The sequence below is a fragment of the Cavia porcellus genome, unplaced genomic scaffold (genome assembly GCF_034190915.1).
Source record: "Cavia porcellus strain 051 isolate PalLab524CR breed Dunkin Hartley unplaced genomic scaffold, mCavPor4.1 scaffold_13, whole genome shotgun sequence".
Lineage (NCBI taxonomy): Eukaryota > Metazoa > Chordata > Mammalia > Rodentia > Caviidae > Cavia > Cavia porcellus.
In genome coordinates, this window is record NW_026947496.1 from 28,866,539 (window position 1) to 28,891,613 (window position 25,075).

General features: G+C 37.1%; 1 protein-coding gene across 2 annotated transcripts; it reads right to left on the bottom strand.

Moving 5' to 3' along the window:
• Nucleotides 1-579: 579 nt before the first annotated feature.
• On the bottom strand, nucleotides 580-20,096 carry Slc17a1 (solute carrier family 17 member 1). Of its 2 annotated transcripts, XM_013151415.3 has the most exons (14): nucleotides 20,016-20,049; nucleotides 18,924-19,054; nucleotides 18,652-18,726; nucleotides 16,664-16,830; nucleotides 15,005-15,238; nucleotides 14,833-14,920; nucleotides 14,408-14,494; nucleotides 11,165-11,280; nucleotides 10,900-11,064; nucleotides 9,745-9,877; nucleotides 9,501-9,648; nucleotides 3,403-3,493; nucleotides 1,601-1,737; nucleotides 580-954 (listed from the first exon to the last, which is right to left on the bottom strand). In XM_013151415.3, exons 3-13 carry the CDS (start codon nucleotides 18,677-18,679, stop codon nucleotides 1,603-1,605), a joined length of 1,392 nt encoding a protein of 463 aa, XP_013006869.2. In that variant the 5' UTR covers nucleotides 18,680-18,726; nucleotides 18,924-19,054; nucleotides 20,016-20,049; the 3' UTR covers nucleotides 580-954; nucleotides 1,601-1,602. The 2 variants fall into 2 exon arrangements, with proteins under 2 accessions (XP_013006869.2, XP_003468826.2); XM_003468778.4 differs by lacking the exon at nucleotides 18,924-19,054 and having other exon boundaries at nucleotides 20,016-20,096.
• Nucleotides 20,097-25,075: the final 4,979 nt, after the last annotated feature.

The following is a 25,075-nucleotide window of genomic DNA, read 5'->3' on the forward strand; positions in this document are numbered from 1 at the left end:
TTCTCATGTGGCCCTATTCTTTCCCCCGAAGTAAAGACTATCTCAATGTTTCTAATAATCTCTTCTGTATTTCTGTGCTGATTTATCACCCATAAGTATGCCCCAATAGAGTGTAGTGTTACTGTTCATAGCAGCACAACTCACATAGCCAAGACATAGCACCAGCCTTTGTGCCCATCAGTGTGAATGGATAGAGACAATGTGGCATATATATACGATGATGTGCTATTCAGTCATGAAGAAGATGAAATTCTGTGAATTGGAGGAAAATGGGTGAGATGACAAAAACACATTAAATGGAATAAGTCATAGTCAGAAAGACAAGATGTCATATTTTCACTAACTTGTGGAATCTAAATAGAGAAAAAATGATAGGAAAGCAGAATTTAAACTTATTAGAGAAGAGGAAAGGAATACGGGTATTGGGGGGTAAGAAAATATAATGGGGCAATCATTTGGCTCAAAATATCTTTAATGCATGTATGAAAATATCACTTTGAAAAATGATATTTTATAAAATTAATATGCTCCAATGAAAAAAATATTTTTAAAAATTTAATGTTTTTAAAGTCATTCTCATTTGTTTGTTTATTTATTTATTTATTTTGGTACTGGGGACCCTGCACTTGCCAGGCAGGTGCTTATGCCATTGAGCTAAATCCTCCGCCCTTTTAAAGTTCTTGTTAATCTTGAGGAGAGTCATCTTTTATTCTTCATAGTTTATGAAAGATCTGAGTCCTTGACCTGTAAAAGCTCCTACATTTTATGTCTTTGATGACATCCTTGGAATATAATTTAATGTATTCTCTGTTCTCAGTACTTGTTTAACACTGCAGTTTGTTCGGATTCAATTTATTCTCTTAGCAAGGCATTAGCGTGGATGGCTCATTAGGAGGTACACAGTATCTTCATGTCTTTCTTTTTGTGATGTTAACAGCGATTGCCATTCAACACCTAGAATAATACTTTGTGTGAGTAGTTCCACATCCAACAGTGCTTATTCTTTCGTTAGCTGAAATCATTTGAGAAAGAGACATTTTCCCTACTATTTATTGACCACAGGTAAAGTTTACAGATGAAATACACAGTAGTACATTCTCTCTGGACACACTCTCCTGGACATTTTGTCTCCATTATTCATTTGAAAACCATTTTCAGGGTCACTTTAAGGTATCTCTTGCTTTACCATTAGGGAAACTTTGATCCTTATATAATTTCACTCCTTCATTGCACTTGCTAAAAGTAGTCCCTCCTGCACTTTTCACTTCTCTACACACATTTAGCAGTTGTTGTTCCACTTGAATGAAGGCTTTTCCCATTCTCCCTTGCAAACCTCTTCTTGTCTCCTCATCTGTTAAATTTAGAGGAGCTCAGGCTCCCAAAATCTTTAGCTCTGACATCGCCTCTGAGTTCCTGAGCAGCACATCCCTTGAGTTGCCTCCATTTCTGTGATGATGTCTAATAGTTTCAGATTTAATGTGGTGGATCCTCCTTTCTCTCTTAAACCTGCACCTGTTCTCCATGTCACATTTCATCCTTAACTTCTCCCTCTCCTGCATTCACAGTTTCAAAGATAGTCCTTATCTTGATCATTACTCACCTTCAAAGTCGGGTTTCTTGGCTATCTTTAGCCCAGTTCTGAATTTCTGCTTTAGCAAATATAAGGTAGAAAACTAGAGCTAGCCCATTAATGGCTGCTATCATTAGGTAGATTTTATACCATGGGGTTTCTGGATCCTGAAAGATTAAAATGCAAAACAGTTGTGAATTACTGATTATTGTAATCCCAAATATTGAGTGTTGTAAAACAAGTTATTGTAATCCCTTTTCCAGTCTTCTTCACAATCCAAAAAGTTATATTTGTAATCCCATTGAGATATTATTGGAACGCTGTCAAGTTAACTCCAATCTACCATCTCCAATGCAACCCTGATCCAAGCCTTTCTCAGAATTTATTATCTTGTGAAGAAGGGGGTGGCTTAAGTGAAGATGATGGGAACTACGTGAGTAACTTGAGCTCGCTAGCCAAGTAGGGAGAAAAGCATTTTTGCAAAATGCAGGGAGAATGACATGCAGAAGAATCAATCTGCATAATTCAATTAAGGTAGCAACTGAACTGTTTTTGGAGGCTGTTGCTTCAGTTTCTGATATGCAAACTTTTGTGGCCTGGGTACTCATAACCTCTTTATTTCGAGGCTCATACCCAATTGACATTCCTGGAGCTGAGTGGCTCTGCATCCCACTACACTCATGTTTTACAGAAAGCACTATGCACGGAAACAGGAAACTGTCTGGTGGTGGTAGAAATTACATACCAGTACCTTGGCTAGCCTTATTTGCAATGCTTAGAGCCAATTGAAGAGAGAAGAAAACATCATAGTTAGCTCTGTACATATCAGTAAAGAGCAATAAGCCTCAATATAATCAATGTTGTAGCAATTGTTCTGCATTCAAGGGGAGTTACTCAAATTGTCTCCTACAAGAATGTCTGTTTTTTATATATTCATTGGCAAATTTAACTTATTCTCATGTACCTTCATTATTACTTTGTTAAGATTTATTACTCTCATATTCACTCATATTTTCCAGGGCAATGTTCTTATACCACTTTAGAGCAAACATTCCAGCTTTTTCCTTTTGGTTATTATCAGCCTTTAGTTGTTTAAAGACCTCTTCTATTTCCACAAAAATCACTTAGAATTTTTTCATTGGAATTGCACTGAATTTTCTGATCGCTCAGATTGATTAAAAGATATTTTACAGTTTTTAGTCTTTTAATACATAGCCTTTTGACTACATATGAATATTTCGTATTAAAAGTGTTAATGATGTTTCTTTTTACATCCACATTTTCATGTATTTGTGCTTTATTTCACTAAGTAAGGCGTAGTGTAAAGTTTAATATCAACAGTATTAGCTGCATCTTTTTCTTACTCCCAAAGGTGTAAGGAAAATGGCTCCTGTTGCACAAGTGTGCATAATATTTGTTGCAGGAATTTTGTGACTGTGAAGGTACAGCTCATTTTCAAGACAGCCTAATTTCCTAGATACAGTTCCATTTGGTCCTAACCTAGGCTCTCAACTCTAAGTGTTGTTCTGTTAGCCCTCTAAGGTTGTGAGATTCTTTGCTCAAATTCTCGTCTGCTTCCTCCACAGAGACTTGTAAAAGAAAAGTCATTTTTGTTTCAATGACTAATGACCTAAAATTTCAACACATGCGATGAGATGAAATTGTGTTACCTGTAGATTTGGAGGGATGAGTGACTTGACCAAATTTATTTCTATATGGCATAAAAACTCATAGGTACTTCCTGCTGGCATCTCTGCAAGTTTTCACATATATATCATTTTTTACTCTGTACAGTTAATAATGCAAAATATACATGTCTGCCTGTTCCTTACCGCATTAAGGATCAATCCACCGATAGTTGAAGAAATCATGCCTCCTAGCATTCCAGTTAAAGTTGTAACTCCTCTAAGAAATCCATAATATCTGTAAAAGAAGAGGAATGTGTAGATGTACAGTATGACAAGTGCTGCAGGAAAAACCAACTTAATCAAGTGAGTTTTAAGAGAGATAATTGCTGATTTCTTTTCGTTTTTATTGGTACCAGGGATCAAACTCACGACTGCCTGCCTGCAAGGCAGGCGCTTATGCCACTGAGCTAAATCCCCAGCCCCGATAATTGCTGATTTCATGAATTCATCATTTTTACTTCTCAGATTCCATCAAAATGACAGGAAACATATGTTAATACAAGCAAATTTCTAGTTGCACTATGCACTTTACTAAGAGTAAAGGACATAAAAATATTAAGAAAATGAAGCTATATTCAGGGTGAAAAACAGCAGAATTAAGAAAGAAGTACAGTTGAGAAATTTGGAAGGTGATATGTATTGGTAATGGAAACTGGTTTTAAATTAATTTAAAAAGTGATTAGAATTTCCTGGGTCTAGACTTATAGTTTTAAAACTTCAACCCCAGGTGTTGCATCCCATACCTAGACTGGGGAATGAGAAGTCTATTTACAAACCATCTGATTGGCTACTCATTAATGCTCATGACAACTTCAGCAGGGAGAGAGATAACAAGGAAGGAAAGCCAAGATAAATGAGAACCGTTTCCACCAGGCATGAACAAAGGAGAACCTTTGGGGGATCAGAGTCAGTGTCTAGTTGAGACATGAACCTCATGCTGATAAGGGTAAAAATCTTTGCTGTACCCCTGCTTGTTGCCTAGTAGAGAAACAAGTTTCAATTGTACCACACACTTTTCTCTTGTAGTCTCCTTGTTATAGCAGCTTAGTTCTGTCCACTAACCAATATACAGCCAATGTTGAAAGAAAAACCTATATTTGTAATTGCTTTTATTATTTAAGAAAAAGTGACAGTAAATGAACTGGGCATCTAATTCCAGAACAAAGGCAGGAGCAAACAACTTAAACGTGATAAAAATGTTTTAAAACAGAGAGTAATGAAATCCAAAGGAAGTAGATTTCATAAAGTTAAGAGCAAGAATTTTGAAAAATAAAAAAGGATAGATTATATTTAATAAAGTGTTATCAAGAAAGAGAAATCATGCTGGGGATTTAGCTCAGTGCCATAGCACCTGCCTCACATGTGCAAGGTCATGAGTTTGATCTCCACTAAAAGAGAGAGAGTGAGAGTGAGAGAGAGAGAGACAGAGAAGTTGCAAAAATATTTTAAATAAAAGAAAGTGTAAATCAAAGTTAAGAGGTTTTTTTTTTCCCCCACTGCCACAAGCCACGAAAGCAGCTGCAGCTGCTATGTATGCAGTCACTTCTTGGGTTTTGGCCTAGAATGACCCGTCCTGTGCACTGACTCACTGCCATGGTTTGTGTCGGTGGCCCCCAGGCCTCTTGCATTTGCACTGGCTCATTGTCTAGCGCTTGGATTGATGGTGTCAGTGCTACACCCGCCTAGGGGTGGAGCCATCAACAATGTAATGACAGGAAGAAGGTGTGTCTTTCTTTCTTGCCAGTTTTCACCTTGCCATTTGCAGCTGCCGTGAACTGCAGCCCCGCCATGCCACCCTGCCTTGGAGCCAACTGAGTATGGACTGAAACCTCCAAAAACTGTAAGAAATAAATCTTTCCTTCCCCAACTGTGGACATCAGGTATTTTGTCTCAGTGATGAGTAAAGAGTAACTATGACACCCACTGTGCTGCAGCACAGGCCCTGTTAATTACAAGTTGCTTTCCTAATTCTGTAAAACAGGAATGATGATGATAATAAGAAGAATAACAAGAACAGATATAAAGTTATACTAACAGAGTGGAAATTTAAGGTGACTTGTTTAAGTATGGAAAAATAAATGACTTGAGAAGTTAGAAAATCTGAATAATCTACACCAAAGACAGGAAAAAATGTTCAAATGAAAGCAGGCAGAAAATAGCAATTTTAAATTGGAGCGCTAAAGAAGACCTCATTGTGTTTTTCACTTCCACAAAAAGAATGTGTCTGTCTGTCTATCTATCTACTATGTATCTATCATCTATCTATCTATCTATCTATCTATCTATCTATCTATCTATCTATCTCTGTCTAAGTGATACTGAAGATTGAACGCAGGACCTTCACACAGAGCTACATTCTCAATTTTCAATTTTTTTGTTTTAGATGAAGTTATACTAAATTGCTAAGTCGTCTGTGCTATGTTCAATCTCTTGATTCTTCTCGGCTTCTCAGATTGCTGGGATCACATTTGTGAGACCATGCCCAGCTTCCTCTTTTCTTTATACTGTGGCATTTTGGAGGTCATGGCTGATCTGAGAGACACAAGAAAGTTCTTTTCTTAAATGTTCTTATATATACTGGATACATAGTTTCAAGGTCATGAGTAGTTGTGCGTTTGTGCTGGCTAGTGTTAAACCATAATGGTTAGGTCATTAGTTTTTTGTTAAGCGTGCATAATATTTGATAGTACAATTGTATCTAGATACACTGTGAGCTCTGGAGTTAGTTTTGTTGTTGTTGTTTTCTCACAGTCTTTGAAGTCAGTGTTAAATTTGTTTTTGGTGCAGGTTGCATAATTGTATGTCACATACCTGAAAACAAACAACAACAACAACGAAAACCTAGTTCATATGTTGAACAGTAATGTGAAAATAAGACACAGAATATTCATTAGTAATCTTTCAATGCAATGTTTGAACAAATGAAATGGTGTTCAGAAATCTACAGGTGCACAACAAGCCTTTTACATTTGAAAGAAATAGAAGAAAATTCTAATGATAGCACATATATGGCTCCTCTGACAAGCAAAAAAAAAGGGGGGGGGAAGCTGTGCTAGATGCTATGAATACCAAATTGAGTTGTTTATCAAAATATTTTTGCAAGTGTTGTGAAAAGTATCAGTGGCTTGAACATAGCAATGTTGCTTACATTGACTGTTAAAAAATTGTGCAGGCTGGGCACGGTGATAAGCCTGTAATCCCAGCACTTGAGAGGCTGAAGAAGGAAGGTTGTTGAGAGTTTATGGCCAACCGGGGCTACAAAATGAGTTTAAATCCAACCTGAACTGCTCATTGGGACCCTGTCTCAAAAAAAATTTCAAAACAAACTATTGAAAATTTTAGTTAAAGACATTTTTAAGCAACATCCATGTTTCCATTGTTTGAAAGGAAAAAAAAATCACAGTTTATATTTTTGTTTGATAGTTTCCATATTGCAGCTGAAAATAAATAAAAAATCATGTACTTTATTATATGAACATAATAAAGGAAAATTTGCAATACTTATAAGTGCATCTCTTAGATACACATGACGTTCACAGCAATATTTTTGACAGCAACCTCCTAAAGACCTATTTTGTTGCTCCTACCAGTAACACTTGATTTGCCTGTTTGTAGTTTATGTGAGTGAACTTGTATTGGAGATGGTTTTCCACTGGTATTCTTTCTCTCAATATTCTGTGTGTGAAATTCAGTCATGATAGCACAGATAGCCCTAATATATTCATTTTATGGTTTATTTGAATACACTAAAGCTTGTCACCAGGGATCATTTGCATATGATCCCTATAAAGATAGAATCATAAAACATGTCCTCATTTATAACTTCATTATCTACCTCTTTTTAATTAATTTCACCATCTTTCTGTGGTTATGGGAAGATTAAAACCTAGTGGGTCTTGATGAGGTTAACATATGTGATTGTGCCTAAAATAACAGTAGTGATGGAGTACCTAACTCCAATACAATGTTTTCTCTAAGTCAAACACCATGTTAAATATTTGTCACACATTAGTTTATTTAATACTGTTTAACAACTCTGTGAGGAAAGCAGTCCCTTGTTGTTCCTATCTTATAGAGGAGGACCACAGCACAGAGAAGGTGAACAATTTACTAAAGGTCAATAGCCAAGGGGATACTGAGGCCAACACTTTGCCTCTAAAGTGTATATTCATTATTGTTAAATTATACTTCCTTACAAATAACAGGTTCAAAAATCATTAGGTGCCTAATAAATTATTGTTTATGTCTGACTTACATATTTCTCCAAAAATTTCGACGTTCTGACTGTGAAATTCAAAATAGTTAGAATATGAAAAGCCCTGGAATCTTGCATTCAAAGAAAAAATGATTTAAAAAAATCTAACTGCAAATTACCGAAGCAAAAAAAAAAAAAAAAAAAAACCAAAAAAACCCAGCAATCTCACTTGTAAGAGCTGTAAAAAGTACTTATGAATAAATTTAAGAGAAAAGACATTACAAAATATAAAACACTAATGAAAGAAACTGAAGAAGATAAATCAATGGGAAAATATCTCATGTTCATGAAAAGGGTGAATTAATATCATTAAATGTCTATACTACCTAACGTGATCTACAGACTCAAGGAAATCCTTATCAAAATTATAATGTCATTTTTCATGGAAATGGAAAAAAACACTCCCCAAAGTCATGTGGAGTCAAGAACAGATCTCAAATGGTCAAAGCAGTCTTGAACAAAAGAACAAAACTGGAGGTACCACACCATTGTATTCAGAGTATCATAAAAGCTGTAGTAATCGTACACACAAGATCCTGGCATAAAAACACATTGATCAATGAAGCAAAACAGAGAGCCCAGAAATAAATCTAAATATTTATAAGGAGTCGATTTCTGCCAAAATTCCCAAGAAAATAACTATGGGGAAAAGACAATACATGGTGTTGGGGCAAATGAGTATCTATGTGAAGAAAAAGTAGTTCATCCTTATCTCATCCTACATTGAAAAATCAACCCAAAATGGTTTAAAGACTTATACATAGAACTTGAAATTGAAAAACCACTAGATGAAACAATGAGAAAATCTTTATGACATTGCTTTGGGCAATCATTTTTTGAACATAACCAAAAAAAATATATGGACAACAAAAACGAAAGTAGAAAAGAAGAATTACATAAAAGTATAGAGCTTCTGTATAGTCAAGGAAACAATCAACAGAATGAAGAAAGGATCTATGCCACTGGAGAAAATATTTGCAAACCCTACATTTCAAAAGAGACTGACACCCAAAATATATAAGAAACTCAAACAACTCAATATCAAAACAAAAAGATTAAAAATGGGCAAAGGGTCCAAACAGACATTTTTCAAAGGAAGACATACTAGTGGACAACAGGAAATGAAAAATGCTCCTCTTTACTAATTATCATGGAAATGCAAATTAAAACTATAATGGAGACCGCCTGACACCTGGTAGAGAGAATATTATCATGAAGATGAAAGAGAAATGTGTTAAAGACACGAAGAAAAGGGAAGAGTTGCACATTGTTGATGGGAATGTAAATTAGAAAGGCTATTACAGAAGACAGTGTGAAGGTTCCTCCAAATATTAAAAATAGAACCACCATATGACTGAGCACTCTCACTGCTGGGTGTTCATCTAAAGGAAATAAACTCAGTATTTTGAAGAGATATTCATACTCCTGTGTTTATTGTGGCATTATTCACAATTGAAAAGCTAAAAAAAATTTAATCAGTGGGTGAGTGGGTAAAGAAAGTATGATGTATCTGTGCAATGAAATACCACCTAAACTTTAAAAATAATGAAATCCTACCATTTCTGACAACACAGAAAAACCTGGAGGCCATTATGTTAAGTACAATAAGCCAGACATGAAAAGACAAATACTAGGTAATTTCACAATTATATGATATCTAAAAAAGGTAAATTCACAGAAATAGAAAGAACAATGTTGAATACTAGATCCTGGGATCTAAGGATACAAAATTTCAGGTAGAGAGCAAAATAACTTCAAGAGATCTGCTGTATACCAAGGTGACTATCACCATAGACAGGCATTGTATTTTTGACAATTATATTGAGAGCAGATTTTAAGGGTTTTCACCACAAAGGTGGTAAGTATACATATGTACACTTAACCTTCCCACAATGTATCCATATTTCTAAACATCATGCTGTACACAATAAATACATACAACTTTTATTTGTTAATTAAAAACACATGAATTTTAAGAAAATGCTACCTGGGAGCGATATCCAAGACATTTATATTGACTCCACTTAAAGCAAGGAAGGCTGTTGCTTGACTAAGTATCAGGAAGATGACGGTGCTAAGAAAGTTGAAACTCAGGTAGAGTAGGCATATACTGAAGACAATAGGACAGACCATTCCTGGGGAGAGACGCAGACAACATGATTAGATACACGCTGGAACTGAGAAGGAAGCACCCACTGTGATATGCTTTGGAATTCCTGGCAGCTTCTTACCTAGTGTAGTGAAGACTTTCCGGACAGTAATGGTGCTGAAAATATTCCTGGACAGGCAGAAATCTGCCATCTGACCTCCTAGGATAGTAATGATGAAGGCAAATAGAAAGGGCAGGCCGGACAGAAACCCGTTCTGCAGAAGAGATGTTATTCTGAGTGTGTATATGGTGAAGATGGAAGCTCTGATACACAGAGTAACAGTTGCCTGCGAATTTAGTATCTAAAATATGTACTGTCATGCAGAAAACCATCAGCATACAACACCAGGACTATTTCTGGGGCCACATGACTCAACACAAAGAGGAAGATAATTATATTTGTCATTATCTGTCTGGTTTTTACTTTTAGGATTACGGGCCCTGAAATCACCATATAATATAGACAAAGATTGGTTGGAATGAGAAGTGGCAGCTTCAGGGGGAATTATAAATATGATAATGATGACAATTACAATTGTGTATGGTGCTCACTCTATCCTGGCCACTGTCAATCCTTGCAGCAACTCCATAGTTTCATGGAAGATGAAATTGAGTTTAAAAGGGTTTATTTAATCTTACTGTTATGCTCACATTAGCCGGCTACTGATTCATATGCAAAGCCTCTAAGTGGCAAACACAAACTGCATTTCTAAGAGAATCTTTTCTGATTATTTTATCAAGTAGCAGGTGATTCCATGTATCAGTGATTTGCAATTCAGTTAAACAATGAAGCTGTCACAGAAAACATGTCATAGGTCATAGCCCATATCCAAATCCATTATCCAAATACATTGTCATACCTCGGGAAATATATGGATGAGTGCTGTGTAAGATGTCAGGGTTTGGCAATGCGACTTTTAAGAAAGGACCCCAATCACCAAAAGGAAAGACAATGTTGAATCTTTAGTTACATACATGGCAACCCCATAGTGACGGAGGTAAGGGAGGTGTGGGAACATGGGTTTCAAGTATATTGTTGGTGGGGTGCCAGACATTGTGTTTGTACCAATACCTTTGGTTCTGGCTGCTTCTCACAAAAATCAGAAGCCATGCACCTACAGATAAACACATAGATAACACAATGGAGGGGGAGGCAAGAACTGAGACCAGGGTCAGCAGAGGCAGAGAAACAGATAATTCTACACAAAGTTATAATAAGAATTTATGATACACTAACCTCTCTTACGTTAACATCAAGTACACTGTTGATAAATATTGGGTTGTATGTAATAAAAAAATTATGTGCCCAGACAATAGCAAAATTACAGAAGGCAATGGCCCAGACTGGGAGAGACTGCAGCATAGCTTTGATGGGCAGAGTCGTCACACTACTTGAGCTGACCTGAAAAATAATTCATTAATCACTCTCAGATAAGGAGAAGATGGAACCTCTTGTTAGAGCAGAATCTGGGAGATGTCAGTACAGAGCACTTGCCATCTACCTGGGCGAGGGATGATGTGATGTAGTTTTTCTCAGTGTTGCTTATACATGGGTGATCCTTTGGGTCATCGTAAAACACAACAAGCCAGAAAATACATACAACACAGCCACAAGCACCTATCAAAGAAGGACAGGTTAGAACAGGAAGATTCTGTCTGCAGTAGGTCTTTTAACCTTCTACACTTTCCAGTGTATCACTCTGAGGACCTGGATGTCCCTATGTTGTTGAAACTTTGCAACAAGATTCATTTTTTGGACAGTTCTCCTTGTATCCAGAGCTGTCTTCTTACAGAACAAATTTTACAGAAATGATGCGAAACCGTTTGGCTTTTCCTGATCCACTAGTCTCTATGTTTGTCTATTGGGTTGGCATTCTCTGTCCTCAGCTTCTTTTCAGATTCAGGATGTGTTGCATTTCCAGAGTAGGGGAGTTTTCTAAGCATGCTCAGGACTTGACAGTTACTCAGTTTGAGGGCTCAGCCTTAGCTGGGCTCATGAGATACCATCAAGGCTTCAGGAATAATCCAAATCCTACAAATTAAAAATTCTTGTTTTGGAATTTTTTAATATTAATAAGTTGATCATGAAGAATCCTCTGTTCAGGTAGAGTATATAGTGCTTAGCATGTAGTCTTCTCAAAATGCATTCATTTGTTTGAAAAATACTGTTAAAACACAATAGATGTATCACATACTATCCTAGGTTTTGAGAGTAGAGCAGTAAATTAAACGGACAAAAATCCTTGTATTCATGGAAGTGATTTTTGAGTAGGAGAGAGAGATTGTCTTACTTAATCCTCAAAAAATTTTTATGATGCTACAGTATCTTTTTAAAAATGAGAAAACTTAGAAAGATCATATTACTTTCCTGGAGACACATGGTTAGTAAGCAGTAAGTGATCATAAACAGAAATCGTATTATCTAGTGGAGAAATACATCCTGGAGGATGAGGCTGGGGTAGAGCTTGAAGAACGGCAGAAGTTAAGGTGGTACAGAGAAGAGGGAGAGGCAGTAACACAAACAGGAGGAATGGCTAAAAGCATGAAGTCCAGAGCAAGGAGGGCATAGTGAGACTGAGACAAGAAAGAGTGGCCTGGCAACTCATCTAGATCAGAAGGAATTGAGGAAAAGCAATGGCATTGTGGTAGAAATAAACACTGGACGTCACTGGCAAAGAATCAGCACACTTGAAGAAACAGAAATAGAAAGTTCCAAAATGGAATTGCTAAGATAGAAGACTGAAACAGAATAGAATATCTAAGAACTATAGAACAATTGAAAAATTACTGATTTATGAAAGGGAAAAAACATAAGAAAAAGATAGGAACAGAAGTATCATTTGAAGCAATAATTACTGAAAATTTCTCAAAATTAATGATAGATTCCAAATTACAGATAATGGAAGATATACAACAATAAAAAAGGTAAGTACCAAAATTTATACACAAGCCTATCATATTCAACTTCGACAGCTATAAAGTCTATAAACCCTAATGACAGAACAGACATTATCTTGTTCTTTAAAACAGTGTCTACATAGATTTGTTTAACTTTATTGAGAAGAACATTCAAATAGAATTTATAAACATTGTTGGTTTGGGTTTTGTCTCTGACATTTGGGCAGGTCATTTGACATCAAGTGATCCCAATAAAAGTATCATGTGGCATGTACCTAAAAAACCCACTGCTTTCAAAACTCTTTTCTCTATTGTCAGTGAAAAAGAAGATGCACACAAGGCATTTCATGGTACAACCCTTGTCATAGCATAAAATGTATTCTCTTCCTTCAAGGGTCATGATAACTATCAGTGACATGTGTTACTGTACATGATGCTGAAGTAGGAATACAATGGGAATGATGAGGGTCATCCATTCAATTTGATCAGCAATTAACTATTTAAAGATTTTCCTGTACAACACTGAAGTTTTGTCCTAGTAATTTCTGCATGTTTAATTTAATTTTACAATGCAGAAAAATTCTGCATTTCTCTCATAGAGTAAGTTTTCTTTTCTCCAGGAGAGATACTCCTAGTTCTCTGAAACCCCTTTCAGGACACAGTGTATGTGTCCCATCACTATACTGACCACAGCTTATTCCTGATGACCAAAGTAGTGATTTAGAGTAATGGAAATGACAGAGGAAGACATGTTTGCACACTGTGGCTCTGCCTTTTGCTTCCTGTTTGACGTGCATATATTTTCCTACGTCCACTTTTCATTCCTTTACACCCTGATATGGCACAGATGGCTGCTTCAGTAAACATCAACAGGCTCCAATCTCTGCCTTCCTGTTTCACTTAGCCAACAGAAAGTCTGGATAGGGATGAGAGGGAGAGAGTTAATGGGATTATGATGTCTTTTCAAACCCTAAATATTTCATTCCTAAAATTACCTCTTTCTACATACTTTTTAACAATGAAAAATCATAGGTTCCCTTGAGGCAATCTGCTTTATAATACTCCCTCCTGATGCACAGTGATAACTACTCCCTCCTTTTCTCTTCGGGCTTGGGTATGGAACTAATTTCTGTATCATTTGGCTGGAGCTACTGCAATATCCCTGTAATTTATTCATCTTGTACCCATTTTTAAAATAATCACATTGTAAATAAATTCTGAATTTATCCTAAGTATGATTTTGGGCAAAGGACATAGCCTCTGTAAGTGTCCTCACCTAACAAATGAACATAATTGTACTCATTCACTGTCTCTTCAATAAGTTAAGATACCAAAGCAAAAAGTGATTTTATAACTCATTTGGCAACCTCAATTTTTAAAGAATTTTGTGTATTCCAATTTATATAAAGTTTGTTTTGAACTCCAGAAATGTATGCGTTTGATTATAGAGCAGGGTCAAGGTAATGATTAAGTATAGATACTTAGTATATGATCTTTCAAAAATCTGAAAAGTTGGTTATCGTGATTAACCCTTTTTCTGAGACTTTCACATAAAGTATGTGTTATGATAGCATCTACAATACAGAGTTGTAAAAGCTATGTACGATATATATGTATATATATGTATATATGTATATTATATATGTATATATATATATATATAGTTCTGAGCATGTCACCTAGTTTGTAATGAGAACTTCATGAATGTTAACTTTTTTTTCTCTCAGTGAAATTTGTGATTTTAAATACTAGTTTCACATAAATTATTTTATTATATTAGATTTTTGTTATTAACTTTTCTTCTTAAATTCTGAACAATAAATGAGAATCTATAGAAAGAGACTCACCAAAAATATAGAAGACTGAGATCCAGCCTAGAAGCTCACAGATGAATCCAGTGACAAGCAGGACAATGAAGGGTCCCAGCATAGCCCCTAAGCAGAAGGGACCAAACCCACCATGATAAAATTAATGCAGACATTTGAAAGTAGAGGGAAGGTGACTTAACCTTAGCACTGAACAATGTCCTGTGAAAAATATTTGTATAGCTGGTCAGAAGAAAGTAATAAAGTTTTGCTTTTCTACCCTTTTTGTTGTTGTTGTTGTTTGGGGTAAAGATTTTTTTCTAAACATTTTCTTCCTTTTTAAAGTAAGAAAGGTGGAACTGACGGCTGCAAAGCTTTTCACAGTTCAAAACACATGCTTCTTATGGCCATAGGGAAGAACAGGGTATGACAATAGAATTCAAACATTCAAGGTCCTAAGTACTTACCTGAGGCACTTATAGTTGTGAGTCGACCTTGTTCCAAAGGAGGGGCCCACCTGGTCCATATTTGATGCTGGCCTGATAATACTGTTCCCTAAAATAAGAAAAATTCAGACATGTAATTTCTGATGCCTAATGTGAATTTAAATACTGTTCAGTTTTTATGTTATGTTAATACCTGGGCCATCCCTTGGACCACTCGACACACAATGACCAAAGTCGCTCCAACCTGAGCAGCTAATGGGGTGCACAGAGTACACACAGAGCTGAGCAACAACCCACAGGCAATTATTTTTTTTACAGAGTATATTCCAGAATAGTATCCAATAGGAATTTGAACAACCAGTGCGCCATAGAAGTTGGAACTTAAGATGAATCCTTGTATATCAGGGCTCCAGTTATAGACAGGGTCCTGAAAGAAAATGGAGACACATACTGTAGACCCATGGTACTAGCTAGGAATCTGGGGAATATGGTCTTGCTCAGTCATGAAAAGTAACTTCCTTTTCCTGATACTTTCTGTTACAAGACCATATATAGTCTCTTATGTTATTATATATATATATATATATATATATATATATATATATTTACATTTTATTATTAAGGTCTTCAATTATGTATTGAATATCCCTTATCCAAAATGTTTGACACTAGAAGTATTTCAGATTCCATAAATACAGAGGTAAACTTAATCTCAGGACATGCTTATTTAGCTCATTACTGGCAAAGCAGACAAAGTCTTGAGCTTCTGCTTTGAAACGGGAATAGCAAAACAGCCACACACCTTCTTAGAGGATGAACAGTTTTGTGGGGGAACGAAGCCAGGAGATAAAAAGAGACTTAAAGAGAATGCACTACAATCCCTCTACAGAAGTGGCTGGGATTAGGTCCATTTTCTGAGGTTGGGGTATCATTTTCCTAACCTAATAAGAAGCACTCAGCAGTAATCTAAAAAATTAGTTTCTGTAAAATATGTGTGTATGAGGACAAGCAGGGCTCTGTGGGAAGGTAAGAAGATTTCTCAGAGGGCAGGAGATTTAGCTCAGGGGTGTAAGTGCCTGCCTGGCAAGTGAGAAGTTGTGAGTTTGATCCCTGGTACAATAAAAAATTTAAAAAAAAAGAAGATTTCTCAGAATGAGGCTGGCCACAAAGGCAGGGGGGCATAAGGAGTATTATGACCAGGATAGGCCATAATCCACAGGATAGGCAGAATAGGCAGCCAGGGAAAAGCCCAGCTAGACAAGGAGTCAGGATGGCCTAGGAAAGGACACGATGGTGAAGGTCTGAAAGGCTTCAGAGGCAGCAAATAAAATCCTCATTGGTTTGGTGACATTTCCTTACCTAGGAGTAAAATATCCATGCCTCTTTAGTGAACTCTTGTTCTGTTTATTATGCCAATTTAAAGAAGTTATAATCAGTGGTGTTTACCTGGAGTTCCTTTAGGGAAACTTCTAGGTCAAACTCTCCTGCTTGTAACTCCACAGGTTGATCTCAGTTTAGCTGAGATGTAGTCATTTTTTTGCATGTAAAATCCCCCAGGTGAAAGAGTTCCTCTGGCAATCCATTTAGATCCCCTGTTAGGTTCAATAACCAATAGTGTTTTTTGCTTTCCCTTTGCAATAGAGTCTACTTTCTGCTTCTGCTCTTCAATAGTTTTGCTCAGTCCTCTGATGACTTTTTGCCTTGTGATTCTTTCTGGGTTGAGGGAATAACTCACCAGCCCGATAGTGACATCTTCCTAATTATTATTGTCCGTCCAATAATATTTAAGCTCTGTACAAATTAGATAGCATGATCGGATTTTTGGAGTAATGGCTGTGGGTAATTGACATACCATTGTGCTGCGTGGATTCGCCTCTGAGGACACATTGGTCAGACTTTGTGTGTTATTCACCATCACCACCATTGTGAGACTCAGACACACACGCTGTGTTACGATTACCATATTGCAGAAGTGCAGGATCAGGGACATTCCATAGCGACAGGAAAAGAAGCCTGGCACTGGGGAGGAGCACAGAAATCTCAATTATTAATTCAGCTGAGATACAAATACATCTTCACTTCAGGGAAGACCATGCAAAAAGTCCAGAGTTCTCAATATTAAATTAAGATTTTATTGTACTAATGGTGTTTGAGAAATTAGCATTAAAAGCATAAATAATCAGGCAGGAAAGACGAAATATTTAGGCTGAAAGTTTAGTGAAGACAAGATCCTCAAAACGTAAACTGAGCATTGAAGGCAAATTTTGCTTTGAGATATTTATCTCAGAATGTCCCCAAGAGACATCAGGAGCCAAATACCGAGGCTCTAACAATGAGAGAGCAGGAAAGAGGCTCTCACCCCAAATACCGAGAGGCTAGACTAATGGGTCAGCAAGGGATGAGCGCACTCTGCCCGGTTTTGACAGAGGACTTCTAAGACCACTTGCTTTGCGTAGTCCGTTGAGCTGAGAAGAATGGGAAATGAGAAACTGAGATGAGCCCGGTCCTATTCTTCCTCTGTCTTCTTCCTGTCCTCCTTTTCTCTCCCTCCTCCCGTGTGCCTCCTTCCTTCTCCTCTTCCACCTTTCTTTCTCCTCCCTCTCCTTCCTCCCTCCTCCTCTCCTCCTCTAGCCTCCTCCTTCCTTTTCCATCCTTCTTCCCCCTCGGTTTCCATCTTTTCACTTCCCTTGCTTTCTCCTCCTTCTTCTCCACCCCTTCCTTTTTCCTTCCTGCCTTCTCTGGTCACGAAAGAGAACTCCATTTGGCCTCAGTTTTCTGTTTTCGGATTCTTGTCCTTATTTTCCAACCTCTCACCGTCCTCACCCTTGGAACTTCCGAGATCTGCGTGGGATGCGGCAGAGAAGGGTCCATCCTCCTTCAGGGCTGCCCTTTCAAGTTTTTGCTCATTTTTCTCCTCTTTGTTGCTCCAGGAAGACCATCAATTAATGTCTAAATAAATCTTGAGTCAAAGAGGAGACCACAAAGGGACTCTAAAGTGCTTGGGACTAAGTAGTAGTAAGAATACTGCATTTGGAACTCGTGAACTCCTGACCACAGTGTGCAGCTCTAAACACATTTCGTCAAAGAATTGGGAACTTTGGAATTGGTGCAAAGAAATGAAACCAAAGATCTAAAAGGAAGAAAATGCTAAGGATAAGACAGGTGTCAGGAAAAAAAAAAAAAATATATATATATATAAACGGATGAAAGAGAAATTAGCAATGTAAAATGGTACAGAAGTAAACATAAACTTGAATACACTGTTAGCTTTTATATTAACAAAGAACTTACATAATTCACTCTCCATCTCCTCCTCTTCTGTAATTTTTTGTCCAGCATGATACTGACAAAAGTCTTAGTAGTAAATCTTCACTGTCCTGACCCCACCCTCTTCAAGGTTCTTTCAGAATATATTGACTATACATTCAATTACTGATATCTAAGGATGCAGAAACATCATCTTGCCTTACTCCTTTCACATATCTTGAAAAAAAATTAATGTACCTTTTTCTGGTATTCTGCATCAGGCCGTAAGAGGGCAAGTGTACAAGAGCAGAAATAGTCACTTAAAATGGGAACAACAAGGGTGTGTGGACTTTTTTTTTTTTTTTTTTTGTACTGAGAATCTAACTCAAGACCTTGCCAGGAGCTCATGTGGCTGAGCTTTATCCCCAGCCTGGGTGCCTTAAATTTTTATCTAGGGATTTCGGATTTTTTTTTACCACTTTCCTGAACATTTCTCAGACTCTCAATGGGTTTCCATGGAATAACTTTCTCCCTAAGATCTATTTAAGAAGGAGAAAACTAAACTTGTAAATGGTAGAGTGAATAGAAAGCTACCTTTCTTAGAAAGGAAGTTGTTCTCCATTTGTAGACACTGCTTCTTTTCTTACTGAAGGACTTGTTCTCTATCCACTGTGGGGGAAAAACACACAGACATCAACTCAAGGAAGCAAGCAACCCATGTCCTCTGACTTCTGCACTGAAGGGCACTCTGCTCCAGCGTCTTTTTCATTACAGGTTTCCTTTTTTTAAATGAGTGTTTTTGCTGATTAAATGCATACAGAAAGCCTGAAAACTACAGACAGCAAACAAAAGTCTAGTCTACTCACAATTCTATATCCAGTAAAAATATCCCTCGAAGAGGACAGACAACTGAAGATGTTGTTACAGAAACAGGGAATGTATTTCCAGCAGACTCTATCCTCCCTTCATGTGGCAAGAGATTGCTATTGGTGAGACGCTGTATGTTCAAGGAGAAAGGGGGAATATTGGAAAAGGAACGAAGGTAAAACAAATTATCTGTGTCTTACTAAAGCTGCGAGATTACCTTTCCCCTCTTAAGAATAGGTAAATCATTGTCCACAGCCCTGAGAAACCCTGCATGGGGTCTTAGTTCACAAGAAACAACAGCAGGTGTGCCTAAGTCTGGATCTTGTGTATCTGCTAGCAGGAATATCAGGAAGGAGTAGGAATCATAATGGAGTCACCTAAAATCAGGCAGCCCTTTACAATAAGTTTCCAGCTCCCATGTGGACTGACCAATCTAGACTTCAAGATCTGGCCTCCTCAGTTTATGTGACATCATATGCCTGAATCACAATGAAATCCTGAGATTGAGTTTTCAAAGTATTTTTGAGTGAGTCATTTTATCAGCCACCGTTATGATACATTGGGACCACTGTTTAATGCCACATGATATAAAAATATAGTACATAGCTGACACAAACATACAGTCAAACCACACCTACAAATGTCACAATGACACCTACACGATCTGTGTGCAAACCATCTAACCACACATACATTCACATACACGCCATATACAGTGTCACATAAATCACAGATACATGCATACTCTACCACAGACACTCCATGCCACTCACATATAATGACAGCACCCTACAACACACATTTTCTCTTGCATCCTTGTGCACAACTATTCAATTTGTGCACATTTCTAAATGTACACTTTTTTCTTTTCAATGAAAAGTTTCAGGTGACAAGATATTGCTTTTCTCAAACATTTGTCCATGTTACTAAACACTTTAAAGAGGATCTCTATTAGAGAAGGACCCCCGACACATGTTGTAAAATTAATTAGTTATTAATATCACTTAGGCAGCATGATATAAGAGGGAGAAGATTAACCCGACTCAGTACAGTGGAGTCAGTTCTCCTCTTTTGAAGACATTTTCACTCACCTTTAACGTAGCGCTGACTTTCTCAATTTGCTGGTATTTGCTGGTTAGGTTCTTTAACCAAATACTTTGATCTCATCATGTCAGAACCAAAGGTTTAATTTTTAACTTTTTCTCATTGACTTTACTCTTCATAGGAACAGAAGTCTTAAAATTCATCTAGTGGCCCAGGAAGCTCCTGGGGATCTGTCAGGGAGAGTCTCTTGCCCTGCCCAGGATATAGAATTTGCCTTCCAAAAGTGCTTCTGGAATTGCTCTGTTGGATGGTTCTACATTCAGTATTATTCTCACGGGAATGCTGTGGCTTTCCAAGTGTCTTGTCAATGTCCTAGTAGCTTTATTCTCTGTCCCTCCTTCCTTCCTTCCTTCTCTTCTTCCCTCTCTCTCCACCTTCTTTACCCTTTTCTTTTTTTTCTCTCCTCCTCCCTCAGTCTCCCTCCCCTGGCTTATTCCCCACTTTCCTTCACTTGGCCTGGCATCTGGTCACCTCCTTACTTGATCTCCTGGGACAGGTTTTGCCTATTTGACGTTCACAGCAGTGAGAAAGGGATATATGATCATGGTGTGTCTTCTGAAAGGTGTGATCTCACTCACCTTACTGGAGTTTCCTGGTTCAGCTGTCTGGCATGGGGACCTTTCTATTCTGGAACTCTTTGAAGGTAACCTACTGACCATTTAGGGACATCTAAGCCCTGAATCAGTGACTTTGTACTCTAGGTAATGTACTACATACTTAAGCATTTTTATTTTTTATTATACTACTCAAATGTCCATCAAATATTTGGAAATTAACAGATGTTTCAGAGTTGAAACCCTTGTTTTTATTTTCCTAAAAAATCTTTATATATCCTTTTGCTCAGGAGAACATAATACCTTGTTGTTTAGCTGGCTGTTTGATCCTTCAGAGGTCTATATTGAACTGTATGTGTCAGAAAACTTAGGTTATCTGGTCTCTCTTGAGTCACAGCTGGAAATTTCTGGAAAAGAAGCCTTTTAATGATTAAAAGTCCAGCCAGTGGCTGCTCAATGTCCAATTTGGGAAAAATAGCATTCTTAACTGGTGTTGGCATCCCAGGTTCTGGGTACAGATTACGTATTCTGTTTACTTTATGAAAATGAAATAGCTTCTTAAAGCTTTTTTCACCTGGATTCTGTGTTTCATGTATTAAGGTTTTGAATTTAGTGGTTTTAATAAAATGAAATTGATAAATGTAAAGCATATCCAAAAAGTAAAAATAGAGCAATACTATAACCAGCTTCAACAATTTTCAGTATTTGATTAGTGAGTTTTTGTATCTAATCATTGTTTTTTTGTAATATTTAAAAGCAACTCAGAGACACAGTTATTTCTCCCATAAAAATTCAGTATGAGTATCTAATTCATGAGGACTTTTAAAGACATTACAAGCATGCCACTAATACATCTGGTAAATAATAATGATCCTTAATACTTAATATCCAATCATTATGACAATTTCCCTGGTAGCTTCAAAGCTGTCTCCTTTACACTTATTTGACTCAAACGATGAAACAAAAAGGGTCCACACAGTAATTGTTTAGGTACTAATGTCTCTTTTATTCTGTAGCAATACCCTCTCCCCCACTTTATATTTGCTGTTACATGAAAGCAACAACAATAGCAACAGAATAAAGTCATTTGTGGGAAGTTTCTTATTAATTTGGCAAACTTTTTCCTTCTAGTGACATCTATGTCTTTATTCCCTTACATTGTGTAAACACTGATGTCTATATAAATGTTGAGTTAGATTCAACAGAAGTACTTCACAGGGGCCCTGGGTGCTCCCTAACTGCTTCCTATCAAGGGACACAGGACAGCAGATATTTCACGTTTACCAGACAGACATTCTTACTGTGACTCATCAGTTAATAAAGTTTCTATCGACATTTTTGCCTCTGGCTTTTAGCTGCTGTTAGTAAATGTTTCCCAGATTGATTATTTCATTGTGAGCTTTGAAATGGTGCCTTGCTAATTCCACAACAACTTCTGCATTTATGAACTGAATTTCCATTTTTATGGAAAGAAAGAAAAAGAAAGAAGATTACATCATATTATGTATTTGGCAACTTTGGGACACAGATAATAGGAGGACCATGCCAGAATAGTAACTTAGTGCCTTGGCAAAGATAACTAAGTGTGATCATGATGGGAATATTATCTGATCTGTTTTATATATCACAGCTGTTATTTTTGAAGCTCAGGTTGTCCCTCTTTTGGTCAGGGTGTTGTCAATAAGCCCAGGGTTCTTTTGCTCAGTTCAGATGGGAATCATAATCAGTCAAGTGAAACCTTGTTGTCACCAGATGACAACAGTTGACATGGCCAATTGTTGGTCTCTCACTGCCAGACATCATGGTCACTTGTCAGCTTGTGCCGGACACTTTAGATTCACTCTACTAGGTGTTAATTCTGGGAATAAAAATCCTAAATAGATTTATAGGACTTTTGCAGGCCACATTACCTAAGAAATAACTCATGAGAAGATTTATAAGAACATAAAAATAAGCTTTTATTTTAATAGGGTCTGTGTTATATAGCATGACATACAGAGTGCTGATACATGGAAGGAAGCCTTCTTAGATAAAATCTGAGAAGCGCCTAGGCAGTGCTGCTTATGTTACAACCTGTATGCTTATGTCAATGACAATGAGGGCTGAAACCAGAGAATCTTCTAGAAGGTTTCTTGGGAATGCTGGGTATACAAATAAGGGATCTAGATCCTTCCCTTCCTCATCTTGGCTTCTCCTGGGTGGTCTCTCTGTTCTCAAAAATGCAACCATACAGAATTCAGTGGCAGGAGTGGTTAAGGAAAACCACACCACCTAGGTTCACTCATGTTGGTGTGGGGAATGACAGTTTGATAGCCAGGGAAGACACTGAAGCAAACTTTCCTGTCCATTGGAGTGCAAGGGTACAGCAGCATGGGGAAACAAAGGGGAGAGCTGTGCTGGCCACAGGGCAAGTCACACTGTGCCCCTGCCCCAGCCGAGGCAGGGAAGGATGAGCCAGGCAATTCTCTATCTCAAAGGGAACTTCCTTTAAACTGAACCTCATGCCATCATGTGACTCTTGGTCTTGGATGGATTTCTTGTTTTCTAACACAAAAAATATTTTCTAGGCTCATCATACAGCTCTTGTTTTTAAACTGGGACTTTATAACAGGAAATCATGTGCAGAAACCACGTTTTGGACTCTGAGCAATCATTGATTTTGGAGGTTAGCTTCTAGAACTTTACAATGGAAGAGTCAGCAGAAAAAAATAATTTTTAGGAAATATAAAGTTTTTCTTATGTTAAACAGTTTTGTTCACCCTCCAAGATCTCATGAGGAAAGTTGACAGATAAAGACTAGCAGAACAGTTTTACTGCAGTTCTTCTGGCAACTCATTCAGTGATTTAGCAAAGCACATTTGGAAATCATCAGCACTTCAGTTTAGTTCACTACTATATTAGTCATCTTTCCATTGTTGGGACAAAATAGTTAACACACACAACTGAAAGCTGGAAAGGTTATCTTGGCTCATGATATCATGGGTTTCAGTCTGTGATCAGCTGGCTTTAAGGCAGCAGCAGAATGGAGGAAAAGCATTTGTGGAGCAAATCTGCTCACCTCATGACAGGTAGGAAACAGAGCAGCATGAAAGATTCAGAGAGAAAGGGACTTCTGGACAGAATATATCCTTCCAAGGGGCATCACCTTTTCTTATTAAGCCACACCTTTTTAATTTTATTTTGAAGATGGTAAAACTAAACATAGCAAAACAGAACAAAGCAGATCAGAAGAAAACAAATGTGATACAGATTTCAAAGCAAGACAACAGGAGACCATCACTGTCTATCATGTTGTCTCTCATTTTTTTCTAAGTAGTTATCCAAATCTTCACTCACAATGAATTCATACAAAACAAAATACTATTAAACTGATCAGAACAGAATGATGAAGGCATTTTAGGTCTTCAAGACCAGACAATAGGGAAATCAACAATGGCCACCATAATGTCTCTCATTCTCTTCAGAATAGCTTTCTATACCTTCACATATGCTGAAATTAAACTATACAAAACAGACTAAAATCAGTCTGAACAAAGAATAATATTGCTGGATTTCACAGCATGATGCTACAGTATCAGCACTGGATACCATGATGTCTCTTTTTCTTCAAAGTAGCTATTCATTTCATCATGCATTATATAATCGATTCTCATAAATCGTTTAGTAGAAGTTCTACACATGTATGAGTCTCTGCATGTATACCTATCCATTCTGTATTAGAGAGAAAAACAAAACAAAACAATACAAATTCTGAGAAAAACATGAAACAAAAAAGATAAATAAAGAACCATAGCAAAGAGCCCAAAACACTGACAATAGAGAACTTCCAAACAAGGTGGTAGGAGGATCACTAGGGTTGTTATTTTACATAATGATCTTCAAGAGTTCCTCAGATCACCATACAGTACTATACACAATTGTTCCAGTCCTCTGAATGTTACCTATTTTATCCCAAGAACTTATAGAATTTGTTGCACAATCATCTTAGCTATCCTAAGTGTGTTTATATAATTTTAGATATTTTTTCTTTTCCCTTTTTTTCCTCCTTTGCCTGAGATATTATTTTTTGCTCTTTGAGAAGATTCTTATCCTTTCACTGTATTTTTTGAGGTTTTTGTATGCTGTGTAATCTGACCATTTCTTACACTAGGGACCCTATATGGTATTTACACATGTGAGTTTGATTTATTTTGCTTATGAGTATGGTTTCAAGTTGCATTCATTTACTTTTAAATATCTCAACATGATCATTCTTTATAGCTGATAAGTACTCCATTGTATAAAAATACCACAACTTTTTTATCCATTGCTCAGTTGCTGGACACTTAGGTTGTTTCCAAGATCTGGTTATTACAAATTGTGCTGCTATAAACATGGGTGCACATATATCACTGTGGTATGATGCTTTCAGTTCTTCTGGGAATATGCCTAGAAGTGGAATAGCTGGAACAAATGGGACTTTCAATCCCAGATTTTTGAGGAATCTCCAGACT